This window comes from Budorcas taxicolor, chromosome X, assembly GCF_023091745.1.
Source record: "Budorcas taxicolor isolate Tak-1 chromosome X, Takin1.1, whole genome shotgun sequence".
Lineage (NCBI taxonomy): Eukaryota > Metazoa > Chordata > Mammalia > Artiodactyla > Bovidae > Budorcas > Budorcas taxicolor.
The window spans coordinates 55,281,673-55,297,259 of NC_068935.1; the positions used below are offsets into that span (position 1 = coordinate 55,281,673).

The 15,587-nt window shown below is 38.6% G+C and overlaps 1 protein-coding gene across 1 annotated transcript in view; it reads left to right on the top strand.

Annotated features, from left to right (window-relative positions):
• Positions 1 to 14,636, top strand: part of FMR1 (fragile X messenger ribonucleoprotein 1) — a 41,112-nt gene extending 26,476 nt beyond the window's left edge. Inside the window, exons 11-18 of the mRNA XM_052662632.1 lie at positions 2,449 to 2,558; positions 3,233 to 3,367; positions 3,873 to 3,935; positions 6,672 to 6,758; positions 9,137 to 9,332; positions 10,870 to 11,052; positions 11,750 to 11,832; positions 14,372 to 14,636. Of these exons, the coding sequence (XP_052518592.1) occupies positions 2,449 to 2,558; positions 3,233 to 3,367; positions 3,873 to 3,935; positions 6,672 to 6,758; positions 9,137 to 9,332; positions 10,870 to 11,052; positions 11,750 to 11,832; positions 14,372 to 14,533 (1,019 nt within the window). The 3' untranslated portion in view covers positions 14,534 to 14,636. The remainder of the gene's footprint in view (positions 1 to 2,448; positions 2,559 to 3,232; positions 3,368 to 3,872; positions 3,936 to 6,671; positions 6,759 to 9,136; positions 9,333 to 10,869; positions 11,053 to 11,749; positions 11,833 to 14,371) is intronic.
• Positions 14,637 to 15,587: the final 951 nt, after the last annotated feature.

Consider the following 15,587-nt stretch of genomic DNA (forward strand, 5'->3'; position numbering starts at 1 on the left):
GATTGCCATTTCCTTCTCCAGGGGATCTTCCCAACCCAGGGATTGAACCCGGGTTTCCTGCATTGCAGGCAGTCTTTACTGTCCGAGCCAACAGGGAAGCCTTGGAGTCACAAAGAGTCAGAAGCGACTGAGTGACTAACACAACAATAACAATGGAACTGAAATTAATTATATTTTGCTCCTTTTATTCAGTAGTGTTTTCTAAAAACCTATCACTTAAAGTGCTAAAAAATCAGATTTCAAACAAGATATCTCTTATTTCCCACGAACTTTTCTAATAATTTGCTTGTTCTTCACCCACTTTGACACTGAATTTGTTTAATTGTTCAGTCGTAGTTAATACACAGTATGTGTATATATATATATTTATATATAATAGTATATATCCTATCTATATATAGGATTGTTAAGATACTAGTAGAAACATGGGCCAAAATCTCCTTTTTCTTTTTGCTAACTCATTTAAATGACCTTTATTAAAATCAGCATCAGTTCATGAAAATGTGCTACAGATTTAAAGAAAAAAAAATAGGAAGACTCCATGTAACTTCTCTCCTCCTGCTATCCCTTTTCATCTGAAGGGAAGGACAACAGAAATAATTGCAGAAACACCTAGGTCAGGAGTCCTGATTTAGTGTGTCAGTTCTTTTCCCTGACCACTGACCAGTCAGAAGAGGTTGTGGGGGTAAGTGAGACTGGCACACACAGCAGGAATACCAAGGCTATTCTGATTGGAAGAACCACAAGGTCTGCCTTTGAGAAGGCTTTCCCTGCATTTTTATCTAGGATTGGCTCAACAAATTTTCATTCCTGTTTTTTTCCTTTATTGTTGTTCAGTGGCTAAGGCGTGTTTTAACTCTTTCTGAGCCCATGGACTGCAGCACACCAGGTTTCCCTGTCCTTCCACGATGGACATGAGTTTGAACAAGCTCTGGGAGATGGTAAAGGACAGGGAAGCCTGGCATGCTGCAGTCCATGGGCTCAGAAAGAGTCGGACACAACTGAACGACTAAACAACATGTCAACTGAGTCAGTGATGCCATCCAACCATCTCATCCTCTGTTGACCCGTTCTCGGCCTTGATCTTTCCCAGAATCAGGATATCTTCCAGTGAGTGGGTTCTTGGCATCAGGTGGCCAAAGTATTGGAACTTCAGCATCAGTCCTTCCAATGAATATTCAGGGTTGATTTTCTTGAGGATTTCATTTAGGAATTCTTTAGGATCCCCATCCCTACCTTAGATGAAGTGGTGGGGCAAGCCCATATATGGGCATGGCCAGCTCAGCTTGCTTTAAGTACCTGGGAGTGTGCCCTTGGAATTGGATGTAATTCGTATGTACATTTCTACAGTGAGTTGTTTTTAGTACTTGGAATGTCTTGTTTTGCTGGCTCTGAAAGCAGTCATTTCCCAGCTAAGTACATGATTAAATTTTTTAAAGTGAGAGAGATTTGAGTGCCTATCCATTGCTGGTATTTGAAGTCTTCAGAGTTTTAACAGGTGATACGATAAAACTTAATCTTGAACTGGTTTTAAACTTTTTCATTGTGGTTTTAACCTAAACTGATTTCTTAATCTTTTATTCTGTAACCAGTCACTTCACCTTCTAACATATTAGCTTAATTTGTGAGTCACGCACAAGAGTAGTAGTCCACTAACACATTGGCCTGAAAAATGTGTACTTCTAGATGAATGTATAGCTGCTTATGGGCTTCCCCGGTGGCCAGATGGTAAAGAATCTGCCTGCAATGCAGGACACCAGGGTTCGGTCCTTGGGTTTGGAAGATCCCCTGGAGGAGGGATGGCTACCCCCTCCAGTACTCTTGCCTGGAGAATCCCATGGACCTAGGAGCCTGGTGGGCTACAGTCCATGCGGTCACAAAGAGTCGGACACAACTGAGTGACTAAGCAGCAGCATAGCTGCTTATGCCGTTTTTAGAGTGTCTTATAAATGTGCCGTATAAAATTCTAAAAATATTTGCCATGGGCAAAGAATCAGGTGTAAATCAGATGCAGATAGGATTGAAATTGTCAAATAAGCAATTGTATTTTCTATTATTTATCCTTTTCGTTAATTCTTTCTATAGAGCTTTGCAGAAAGAAGGATACACACCACTCTACCTGAACATTTAAAGTGTGCCCTTGTATGCCAAATAAGAGCCTATTTTGAACTGCCTTAAAAATGCAAAATTATCCTGTCAGTTTACAAGTTATTACTCAGTTCGTACCGGACCAAAGGGGTTTGAACTGTGATGACTTCATAGAATGAAAAGCCAGTTTCACTGTTTTTTTTTTTTTTTTTTGAAAAAAGTCTCTGTTTTGGTTTTGAGATAGAATTAAAATTATATGAAATTTCATACATAAAAATGTTAGTTTACAGTAGGGTGTGCTTACTGGTTTGAGGTGTGTGATTTTAAAACCAAACATGAATTATTCATTTTTTAACTTAGGCAAAGTAATAGGAAAAAATGGAAAACTGATTCAAGAGATTGTGGACAAGTCAGGAGTTGTGAGGGTGAGAATTGAGGCTGAAAATGAGAAAAATGTTCCACAAGAAGAGGTATGTTTCTAGTGCATGTTTCTGGTTTGTCTAATAAAGTCTTTTATTTGACACAGTAACTTAGAGGCCTCTCATATGCACATAATGTGAATGTAAAACCTCTGTCAGGCTTGCCAGTTAATTGAAGTTATAGATGACGGCCTCTTTCTAGTCTCTGATGCTGTGATTATGTATTAGTCCCTTTAACTCCTTAAGTCTTATTTCTAGATCTTTAGCATGGGCCATCACAAATGTAAAAACAAAATCTGAAGCACACTTCAAATATCACTTAAGTTACTGGCAGAGACAAAATTGGGACACTAATTAGGTTTTTGGCTTTCATCTTTGGCTTTTTTAGTTTGTATGATTGTGTTGGTGTGCCTTACATTTTTTGAAGTATTTGGGATGGAGAAGGTGAGGGCGTGCTCTTCTGTACAATGGTACTGTTTAAAATAAAATCCTTCCAAATTGCCATAATTTTCATATGTTATCTAGTCTTTGCTTTTGTGAAAGGTTCTTTTAACTGAAGTTCAATCTGTGTGCATTTTTATTGCACAATTTTTGCATTCTGTAAGTTTGTTTACCGAAACTGTCTGTAATAGTTTCTGTTCTTAAAGATGATCATTGATACAATAATGGTGCTAAGTAAAATCTTAAAAATGGACCCTTTTTTCTCTTTTGTGTTTTTCACCCAGGAAATGATGCCACCAAATTCCCTACCTTCCAGTAACTCAAGGGTTGGACCTATTCCCTCAGAAGAAAAAAAACATACAGATATAAAGGAAAACAGCACTCACTTTTCACAACCTAACAGCACAAAAGTCCAGAGGGTAAGAAATAATTTTCACTTTGAATTATACTGAAAGTAATTTCTTTGCCCCAAATGTCACAGTTGTTGTTTTGGGTGTGTTCTCTGGTTAGGCTTATAGGCTATTCATGCTGTATCTGTTTCAGATCTGATTGCCAGCTTATGAGATATTACAGATCAATGGGATAACTACTTTTCAGTTTATTCACAGTGACAAATCTTACGCTGTAAACATAAAATATGGGGTTGCATTTAGTGGTCACATTTTTCTTTTGAGGGTGGACTTTTATTTTTTCATGCTCTAGCTCTTGAAATTTTGCAGGTTGTAATATATCCAAATGTACCTTCTGTTAGATGCATAAATTGTTACTTAAAGCCATATTTTTTAGACTGACTTTCAATATTTGAACTAACCGAATTGTTTAGAAACGGATTTAGAAGTCCTGCAGTGAAAGTCCTGCGTTCAGGCTTCTGTGTATCATTTGTTATAGTTAATGACATCACTTGCATTCCTTATACTGCTTTAGGTGTTAGTGGTTTCATCCATTGTAGCAGGGGAATCCCAGAAACCTGAACTCAAGGCTTGGCAGGTAGGAAACCATTCCTTGAAAAATACATTTTAATTTTATATTTTAATGTTTATTCCCCTTGTTAAGAAAGACTTCAAATGATCATCAGAGTTGGGGCATGGTGGAGGTGTATCTGTGGGGTTTTTGGCTCCATTGCCCTGGGGAGAAAGCTGATACTCCTTCCTGTTGCTTACAAGGCCTTTTTTTCATAGCCACCTGACCAATATCATCTCTTTCCACTCCTCTTCCTTGCACTGGAGAGAGGCTTGAGCCATACTTAGAGTTGTCCAAACACTGCTGTCTACTCCTTGTTGCTTCTAGAGATATGCATATGTTTCCTCTGCCAGAAGCCCTCTGTTTTCTCCAACTTGCCACCTTGCTGTGGGCTTACTTCATGTGCCTCTTTCCTCGTGTACTTGCCGTCGGTCCCTCCCCATGATGAGCTCAAGAGCCTTTCTCCCCTTTGATGCTCTGATGTGGTCATCCCTGTCTGTAGCACTTACCACATAGATGTTTACTTGTTATATCCTTACATTGTTAGTTTCTTGAGGGCACGCCCCCCCCACCTGGCCTGTAAGAACTGTTGATGGGAAAAAATGTTATGAGTAACAAGGGATTAAAAGCGAAAATACCATTTTATAAAGAGAAATGTAACTCCAAGTGGATTGGACATTCCTCTGTGCGGGGGAGTCCAGTTCTCATCCCAGATCGGGGAATCACTTTTTCCTGGTATCTACATTGAAGGTCACTGCTCTGCTCTTGCCTTTCTTTGTCTTAACTATTCTGGTCCACTAGTGCTGTGCTTAATAGAGTGGCACTTGGGTACATCATCAGTTTGGAAATGTTGAAAGATAATTTTGTTTTTCACATTTGCTTCAAAGTTGATCAGCTAAATCTATGGCATTAAAGCTTATTTTGATAGTATGTGATCCAAGGAGAAGGGCATAACATTTCATCATAGGGCATTTTGTAAAATAATATGGTTAACTGCTTTGTAAGAAAGTCAGTTGGGGAAAAAAAACTCAACAGTCAAAAATATTTTTGAGAAAAAGAGATCTGGGTCATAGGCCTGATTAATTCCATAGTTCATTCAGTCAAAAAAAAGCCCATGTGTTTTCAGTGGCACCTGATTGTTCAGGTGGTCCTTGTTACTAGGAAGCAATGCCTTGCCTACCAGACGGATGCCAGTTTGCAAGCAATGTTTCCCAATTATTCAGTCTTGTACCCTGTCAACAGCCATGTTCATGTGGAAGGAAAAAGAAAATAACCTATTCCAACCCCACATATGTTTAAGATGCTATATACTGAGTGCAAGCAGACAAAAGCAGCCTAGCAGTACCAACACCTATCGAATAAATGCTCTTTTTAAAAGAGTGATTGATACTTGCTAAGTTTCTTGGCTGCTTTCACCTAGAAAATTCTAATATATATACATCAAAACTACTGTGTACTTTTCTTTAGTCACTTGTGACTATCAGTAACCATGAGAATTTCATCAGTAGTGAAATACTGAATTATTTTCAGCTTTGAAGGTCATAATTGCCAGCTGTTAGCTTATAGAACTGGCCTGCTGCTGCTGCTAAGTCACTTCAGTCGTGTCCAACCCTGTGCGACCCCATAGATGGCAGCTCACCAGGCTCCGCCATCCCTGGAATTCTCCAGGCAAGAACGCTGGAGTGGGTTGCCATTTCCTTCTCCAGTGCATGAAAATGAAAAGTGAAAGTGAAGTCACTCAGTCATGTCCGACTCTGTGCGACCCCATAGACGGCAGCCCACCAGGCTGCCCCATCCCTGGGATTCTCCAAGCAAGAACACTGGAGTGGGTTGCCATTTCCTTCTCCAATGCATGAAAGTGAAAAGTGAAAGTGAAGTTGCTCAGTCGTGTCCGACTCTTCACGACCCCATGGACTGCAGCCTCCCAGGCTCCTCTGTCCATGGGATTTTCCAGGCAAGAGTACTGGAGTACTGGTGCCATTGCCTTCTCCAACAGAACTGGCCTAGGCTTCCCTATAACTTGTGACAAGAAACAATTTTTTTTCCCCTCATTTCTGCTGATGATTTAGAAGTATACATTTTGAGCTAGAAGTACGCATTTTTAGTATACTTGTTTTTAAAAAAATTTATCCTTAAAGTTGTATCATAGGGAGATCAAACTGTCCTAATGATTCAGTCCTTTATAGTGTTCAGAGTACATTATTGAAATATATTGAAATGTTAAATTTTATGTTCATGAATATGCCCAGTTTCCCCCTTCACGTAATAAGTACTAAGTGCACATTAATTTATCCTAACTCTTGTTTGTGTCTTGTTTGTACTCTGTTGACTTGGTTAGCAAAGTTGATTCAGCTTTTATTTTTGTGCCCTAGTATCTAATTTTAATTTTTTAAAGAATTTTATCTAGATAAAACCTGTAGTAAATTAATGAGTATTTTAAAGTACTCATTTTGTTTATGTGTCTCATTTTAAAACTTGTATAATTTTGAGTTACATAATTTACAAGCTTGCCAACATTTAACAGTGTTTAAATCATAGTAACCCTGATACATTTAATGATTGCTATGTTGATCTGTCCTTATACACAGGAGATGTGTAAAATATACTAACTACTCTTGTTTTTATGTATTTCATATTTTCAACAAACTTTGCTGTACCTACCATTTGTCAGATCCTGTGCTAGGGATTTAGTCATTATTTGCATATTTCAGATTGTAATTCATCATTAATTTTATAAGATTGTTTTTGTCATTTCTTTTTCAGGGTATGGTACCGTTTGTTTTTGTGGGAACAAAAGACAGCATTGCTAATGCCACTGTTCTTTTGGATTATCACCTAAACTATTTAAAGGTGAGAACAGGAAGAACTTTAACTTTGAATCTTTTTGCACTAAAATAGAAAAACTCCATAGTAAATCTTAACATAATTAAGATTTCTTCTAGCCTGTACATGATCATGAAAGACCTATAAAAGATAATAGAAAAAAACCTCATTTTGTTTAGCTTATTGTATTCTTTCTGAAAACATAAGTCAATTTTCCATCATTTTAAATTTAAGACTCAGTATCCCTATTCTGAAGAAATTCCCCTATTTCCCATTTTTTTTCTGTTAAACCCTCATACCACTTTAGACAATCCTGTCTGAAATCTTTTTCATCTCATTGATCCTTCCTAACCCTTGAGAGTTTTCCAGGCCAGATTTTATGTCTGTAACACTTACTTTGTTGTCCCCTTTATGTCATTTATCAGGAATAGCCCAGAGTTTCATGAAGTCCTCTGTTTAAATGTGTACCCTTCATAATTTTCTCTATACTCTGTTTTACAAACTAGAAGCAATTTATGTCTCCTTGTAGAAATGCTCATTTTAGTTGGTATTTGTACCACTGTGCCTGCTCCAGCTTAGAATCTGGAAAGCAGGAACCAGGAGACTGCAAGGCATAGCAGAGAAAGCAGTGGATTGGCAGTCCAGCACTTGATTGTAATCTTCTGCCATGACCAGCTCTGTGTTTGTAGGCAAATCACCTCCCTAGACTAGGTGTTTTTTAAAATTTATTTTGGCCAACTGTTCTGTAATTCAAAAAAATAGAACTTTACCAATGTCACTTTTATAATTCGATCTTTTGTATCCACATGTATCAAAAACATACTGTAACAGGTACTAAATGTTATTTTTAAAGTAATCCAACTTTCTGTTGTATTTATGAGGCTATCCTGTTAAGAATTTTTCTGCTGACTTCTTAAATAAAATGAAGCAATTTATAGTTACATGTAAATAAGGAAGAAAAACATAGTAGCTAGGCACTTCTTATCCTTCTTATGGTGGTCAATTAATAATTGAAAATGGAGAGGTTTCATCCAGCAAGGTTTATGTGGGTAGGATACCCCATTGATTTGCTTATTCACTTTTGTTTTAAAGTGTGTCTTATGTGTAATCTGTTGTATGTGTTTTTCTTCCTATTCTTAGCTTAAATAATGTGGAAGACCTGGAAATTTAAGGTTGCATTGTATCAGTCCCTTGTTCTTTTAACCAGTGTTCTTCTTTAGATCTTTTGATTTATTCTTCACATTGAATATCTTTTTGGATTATTAGCAGCTGTCCTGTTGCCATGCTTCCCATCACCAGATCTTCCCTTGAGCGGGCTTTGCATCTCTCACCGAGTGGTGACTGCTTTGCCCCCATGGGATAACCTGGACTACCATTCTGTTTTGCAAGATCCACCCATTCCATGAGCTATAACTGTACTTTTGGAGTAAGCCACTCAGCGGCAGTCTCTCCTTTAATTAAGTCCTTTGTAAAACAATGTCTGCTTCTGAGCACAGATGACACTCATCTAGATCCTTACCTGCCCTTTTCCTGAAACTGCTGTACTAAGATTTTAAGAACTTAGCCTTACAGGGGCTTCCCCAGTGACTGTTCATGTGGACAGTCCCTATGATTGCCTCTGCTTGACTGAGACACCCAACCACTACTCTAGTTGTGGACCCAGTTCCCTGCAGCTAGTAAATCGATGTTTATGAATAGATTGGAAGGAGAAGGGTTAGAACTGAGACATCATCTGGTTTTGACAGAACCTAGCATATTGGAAGCATTGTGTGTGAGGGTCTGTTAGTGGACCCCAGGTGTATATTTTGATCAATTGACTTTATACTGTTCATCATACTTGTCTTAGCAGAGTTGTAGTCTTTAAGAGGTTTTCAAGGCATGATATCCAACTTTTTGGGTTAACTGTTAGATAGTTCCTGTTCTTTGAAAGTAGAAGATGGCCCAAATTCAGTGTTTCATTAATTAAGATTATTTACAATGTGTGATTTTTAAGCTTAGCTGGTTAAGTCTTAAATGTCATTTATCTGTATTCATACATTTTAGAGTTGTTTTATTCAATAACCTATTATCAAGAAGTCCCAAAACTACCATATTTGTGCCTTAGCAGATCTATTGGATAATATTGCCAAATTAAATAACTTTAAATTCTTTCAGTATAATTTTAATGCTGAGTATTTTTGTTCTGTCTCTTAATTCTGGACATCAATAATATGTTACCTATAGTAATTTTCTTTTTAAGGAGACCATTCAATTTCCTGATAATTCTGTGTAACAGTGTTTACTATAAACTTAGAGCTGAAATTGAAATATTTCCAGTATACTTTTTTTATCTGATGAAAAGGAGAAAGGTTTTATTAAGTAAAATGTCAAATTATTTTTACTGTTATCTTGTATATTTTAAATAGGAAGTAGACCAGTTGCGTTTGGAGAGATTACAAATTGATGAGCAGTTGCGACAGATTGGAGCTAGTTCTAGACCACCACCAAATCGTACAGATAAGGAAAAAGGCTATGTGACTGATGATGGTCAAGGACTGGGTCGAGGTAGTAGACCTTACAGAAATAGGGGGCACGGCAGACGCGGTCCTGGATATACTTCAGGTACAAACTAAGCATTTTACTCAGTAACTTTATCTGTTCCTAGACTTAATAGCTGCTAATCTCTAATATTCATTAGAACCCCATTATAACAATTTCTCACTACATGGTTTCCAATTCACAGTGGGTCAAATTGTGTTGCAAGACACATAGAGTGAAAAACCTGATAATAACCCATAGAGTTCACAGGGCAGGTGTGAGTTCTGTCCACAGTCTGACTGGGGATAAATCTGCTTAAGCCCTTGTATGCTAATGCCTTTCCTAAGGCCTTTCCTTATTTTATTACTATATAGCCAAAAGTTTTTTCATTTGTGTACTGTGGCTCATGTTTTGTCAGGCATGTGCTGGTCATACTTGCTGGATGGACTGTGTAAATCAGGGGTCTGCATCCTGTGGCTCATAAGGTGATTTTGAGTGGCATGGCCAAAGTCAGCCCTAGGCAAAGTCAAGAAGTAGGCAAAGTCTCTCTTTGCCTCCCCAGCTCTTCTCTCAGTGCTTCTTTCTTCTCTCCCAGTACCTTTCACTGAACGCTATCCCACTGCCCGTGCCTACTGTCTTGCTCAACTGTGTATCTACTATGTAACTTGCTAATGATGGTATAAGGTATAATCCATCTCACAAATATTTGCGTTTCAAAAAGGAACTCTGTAAGATGGAAAAGCCTTCAAGATCCACAGGAATGAAGCTATAATGATGAAGCTATAATTGCTCATTAGCTCCAACAGAGGAAGAGAGAGGTAGTAGAGTTGCTGTTCTGGAGTGGGGGAGAGAGCTACCTACTCCTAAGGCCAACCTTGAACCTGAGCCCTCATCCCTTTCCCAACAGTCTGTTCTTGGTGCTGTGGAAGGGTCCCCCTCGCCAAGAAGTTATTTTCCCATCTCCCATCCCCTGTGTTATTAACCCACCCCCTCAGGCATAATAAGTTCACTACAGTAAATCCTTTCTAATAATCACTTATTCCTGCGGGAGTGGGAGGGAAGGTTGTGGACCAAGCATCAGACAAGCATATCCCCATTCAACGAGATCCAGTCCCTGATCTCACAAGAGACCATTCCCTGAGATAGTAGCCACGATGGCCACCTTTGCCACCCCCTCTAAGATGACCAAAATGTGTGCATTCCCCTTTGTCCCTGGCCAAACCTTGTTAAAAGGAACTCTCTAGAAGTTTTGTTTATCAAGGTATTGCATTTAATTGTTGTAGGCAACTTATCCTTCAGAGAGCACAGATGTTTAAAGGAGCACAGCTGTTAAATGATGTGGCATACTCAGGTTTGAACTTAGATGGCTAATAGAATTCCTTTTTTTTTTTTTAATGAGAACCAAAAATGTTTGAAACAAAAATGACCTCAAATATCGTGAAAACCTTCATTTTGAACTTAAGATAATTTGTTTTACAAAATGGAAGGTGATAAATACTCTTTGGTGGGCTTATAAATTGGGAAGTGTAATGGATTACCCCTAGAAACATCTCTGGAAGTTTCTGTTAACCTAACGTTTTTTTAAGTCGGACAATGGTATATAACTTTTAACTCTCGATAGGAACTAATTCTGAAGCATCAAATGCTTCTGAAACAGAATCTGACCACAGAGATGAACTCAGTGATTGGTCATTAGCTCCAACAGAGGAAGAGAGGGAGAACTTCCTGCGCAGAGGAGACGGGCGGCGGCGTGGCGGCGGAGGAAGAGGACAAGGAGGAAGAGGACGTGGAGGCAGCTTCAAAGGTACAGAGAGTTTTTCGTTTAAGAAATGAAGCTGAATTGTAACAACTGTCTGAAGTTCTATGAAAAAGCTAGGTGATTCAGTGACATACTATCAAGCCCCCATTTCTCCCATTTTGTACTGGTCACCATAAGAAAGGCTCATGTAATTAGCAATATCAGACAGGCTTCCTTACAGTTTACAAACATATGAATAACCCCTGATAACTAGTTCAGCTTCTTTGGGTACTCTAAACATCACATCTAATCATTAGTTCAGATTGACCTATCACACAGTTGATGTAGAACTGTGATGGCTTAGGAATGTTTTCTGTAACATGTGCTCCTGTGCACTAAGCCGCTTCAGTCATGTCCAGCTCTTTGCAGCCCTGTAGACTGTAGCCCACCAGGCTCCTCTGTCCATGGGATTCTCCAGGCAAGAGTACTAGAGTGGGTAGCCATTTCCTTATCCAGGGGATCTTCTGGACACAGGGATCGAACGCAGGTCTCATGTCCCTTGCATTGGCAGGCAGGTTCTTTGCCACTAGTGCCACCTGGATGCTAGATTATTAGACAGTGTGTAACTGAAATTGCTCGGTTGTTGATTATATTTTAGATTCTGTGGTTGGTCTAAATAAATTGTGGATGTGGGAACAAAGAACTCTTCCAACAGGCATGTCAGAATCAGTGACCACTGAACCTTTTAAAAATGTCCCTATAGGAAACGACGATCACTCCCGAACAGATAATCGTCCACGTAATCCAAGAGAGGCTAAAGGAAGAACAGCAGATGGATCCCTCCAGGTAAACCTACGTGCCTCTTTTCATCCAAATTGTCCCAGTTACACAAGTTTGAGATTTATGTGAATTTGCTATACTATATAGGTATTTGTGAAATACTTTCCTTTCAACATTACATTTGTGGTCAATTTTAGTCCTTTATGACAAGTATACAAAGAAGATTTATCTAAAGAATGTGCAGTCTCAGTATTTGTAAAGATTTCGACAACCACATTATGACTTAAGTACCACATAGGTAATCCTCCCTACCCCCATTCTCCAAGGAAAGAAACATCCAGGAATGTACTGAGAGAGACTTGTATAAGCCCTGAGGAACCCACATCCCTTCTCACCAGAGTTGCAAGGATAGGGTGTCCTCTTTGACTGGAAAGTAAGAAAAAGAAGGTATCTAGCTCACAATAGACAGGGCTGATGACACTTGGCTAGTACATGCTGAATCAGTCAGCTGCCTATTTAGAGCCAGCCTCTACCCTGAGAACGCATCTCATGTGGCCAGCACCTGTGCTGAACACATTGTTAACATAATTTTAAAATGAGCCCCCAAGCACAGCTGGGTACCTTGGCTGGGTGTATTGTATCTCACTTAATGTTTCAACAGTACCCTGAGGTAAGAAGTTTTATTATTCTGTTTTATAGGTGAGTAAACTGAAGTTTAGAAAGACTGAGTCACATAGTTAGCATATACTAGAGTGATATTTCGGAGAAGGCGATGGCACCCCACTCCGGTACTCTTGCCTGGAAAATCCCATGGACGGAGGAGCCTGGTAGGCTGCAGTCCATAGTGTCGCTAAGAGTCGGACATGACTGAGCGACTTCACTTTCACTTTTCACTTTCATGCACTGGAGAAGGAAATGGCAGCCCACTCCAGTGTTCTTGCCTGGAGAATCCCAGGGATGGCGGAGCCTGGTGGTCTGCTGCCTATGGGGTCGCACAGAGTCAGACACGACTGAAGCGACTTAGCAGCAGCAGCAGAGTAATATTTGAACCCTGGTACCTCATTCCCAGAACGCATGATCTCTTTGGCTGCTTCTTTAACTCTGAAGACTTAATCCAAGTAGTTGGGGGTCCCTTCATGACTATGGATTGGTTTGGGACCAGTACCTAGAATTAGTGAGACATAAATTTTAAGAGCAGAAACTTCATGACAGAATATTCCTTAGAATTCATAGCATTTGTAGAAAAAAAGAAAGAAAATGAAGTCGCTCAGGTGTACCTGACTCTTTGCGACCCCATGGATAGTAGCCTGCACCAAGCTCCTCCGTCCATGGGATTTTCAAGGCAAGAAGTACTGGAGTGGGTTGCCATTTCCTTCTCCAGGGAATCTTCCAACCCAGGGATCGAACCTAGGTCTCTGGCATTGTAGACAGATGCTTTACCGTCTGAGCCACCAGGGAAGTCCTAGCATTTATAAGTAGGTGTTAACTATTAGCTGGTGCTTAAGGATCATCACAGAAAATATCTTAGACCTAGAGATTGATGAAATTATAAGGCGTTCATGTACCAGTTTCATAATTCCCCTGTTGACAACCAAACAGTTAAAACACTCACCCAGGACCAACAATTAAACACACTTTGAAATTCGAGTGCACCATTTTGGGACTATAGGTAGTCCCATTTGTACTTGAAGCATATCAGTACTTTTATTAATTGTTTTAGGCCTGTGTGTCAACATTATCTTTCTTTTGTACAGCATCTACAATTGCATTAGCAGTGTTAAGTGTTCAGTGCTGGCACTTAAAATACTATATAAATCTCAGAATATTATTTTTTAAATCGTATCCATCTCTATCCTCTTCCTGGGATTCCAGTTCTCCCACACATTAGTGTCTTCAAATTTCCCTGTACTATTCTTATTTTTCAGAGTTTAAGTTGTATGATCTTCTGACTTTCCTTACGGTAATACAAGCTACTAGAAACCAGTGCTCATATGAGTATATATAGTGTGTGTATATATATATATATGAATATATACAGTATGTGTGTATATTTATATACACACACATGTTGTAAGACAAAGGGAGCCCTCAGTGTAGAAAAAGTTAATCATACTGAAGATAGAAATGAAGATGTCAACTAAAGACTAGTTAATAAGTGAGTTAAGTTATTGCTCTGGTAACATCAGAATAGGAAGACAATAATTTGTCTCTCTCCTCCTGGGTTTCATATCTTTGAAGAATAAACCATTTTTTTGAACAGACCTGTATATTTTGCATATATATTTTGCAATCCGTAATAGGAGTTCATTTTAACTATTTGTTTCTCATTGTTTTGTTCTACTTAGAAGAAGACACAGTAGGATTGTGAGTTTTTATCTAACTTTGGATGCAGTGAGATGACCAAGGTGTTCCAGTTACAGAAGAAGAGTGTTTTAGAATCATAAACCAAATAAAGCTCCTACCTGACCTTAATTTCTCACACTTCTTCTATTCAAATCCCTTTTAACATGTGGAATATACACTTTGGGCTTAAATTTCTTGTCAGGCCAATTGCAGATTACAACAGAATATGGTCTGTGTATATAACAACTATAACTTGTTTTAGATCAGAGTTGACTGCAATAATGAAAGGAGTGTCCACACTAAAACATTACAGAATACCTCCAGTGAAGGTAATCGGCTGCGCACGGGTAAAGATCGTAACCAGAGGAAGGAAAAGCCAGACACCGTGGATGGCCAGCAACCACTTGTTAATGGAGTACCCTAAACTGCATAATTCTGGAGTGATATATCCCCTATACCATTTCCATAATTCTTATTCCATATTAGAAAACTTTGTTAGGCCAAAGACAAATAGTAGGCAAGGTGGCACAGGGCATGAAATGAACAATTCCGTTAAGAATTTTGCTTTTTTCACATTGGCCATAAGCAGCAATTTTCAAATTTGCATACAATGAGGTCTTAAAATTTTTGAAACATTACTTTTAAATAATTAAGTATACTTAGCACTTCAGGACAGGATTTTCATTTGGTTTATTTTTTAAATACTGCGCAGTGATATTCTTTGTTAATTTGGACCGTTTACCCTGCATTGGGTGATAACTCACTGGTATATTTCAGTTTTTCTGAATAATAGCATTTATGGTAATCATATTAGACTTCTATTTTCAATCTCATATAGAAGTCCATAAAATACTAAGGCATTTCATGTCCTGTGTCAGTTTATGTTTTGGTCCACTTTTCCAGTATTTTAGTGGACCCTGAGATGTGTGTGATGTGACGTTTGTCATTTTCATTAGCAAAAAAAAAAAAAAAAAGTTGTATGATCTGTGCCTTTTTTATATCTTGGCAGGTAGGAATATTATATTTGGATGCAGAGTTCAGGGAAGATAAGTTGGAAACACTAAATGTTAAAAGATGTAGCAAACCCTGTCAAACATTAGTACTTTATAGAAGAATGCATGCTTTCCATATTTTTTTTCTTACATAAACATCAGGTTAGGCAGTATAAAGAATAAGACTTTTGTTTTTGTTCTGTTGCACTGAAGTTTGACAAATAGTGTTATTGAGAGGGATGTGTAATTTTTCTGTATAGACCGGAAAAGTAGTAACGGTCTTTTCATTTGCAAGAGGCTCAAATGTTTTCAGCTAGGAACAAATCTTCCTGGTTGAAAGTTAGTAGGATACGCCTGCTCTTTGGCCTGATGACCAGTTTTAACTTAGAGCTGTCTTTTATTTTGTCCTCCCCGAGTTTTGTGAAGTTTCTCATTTTCATTTCAAGCTTATTTGGGGGAGGTAGAAAGGTCATTTGTGTGCATAAT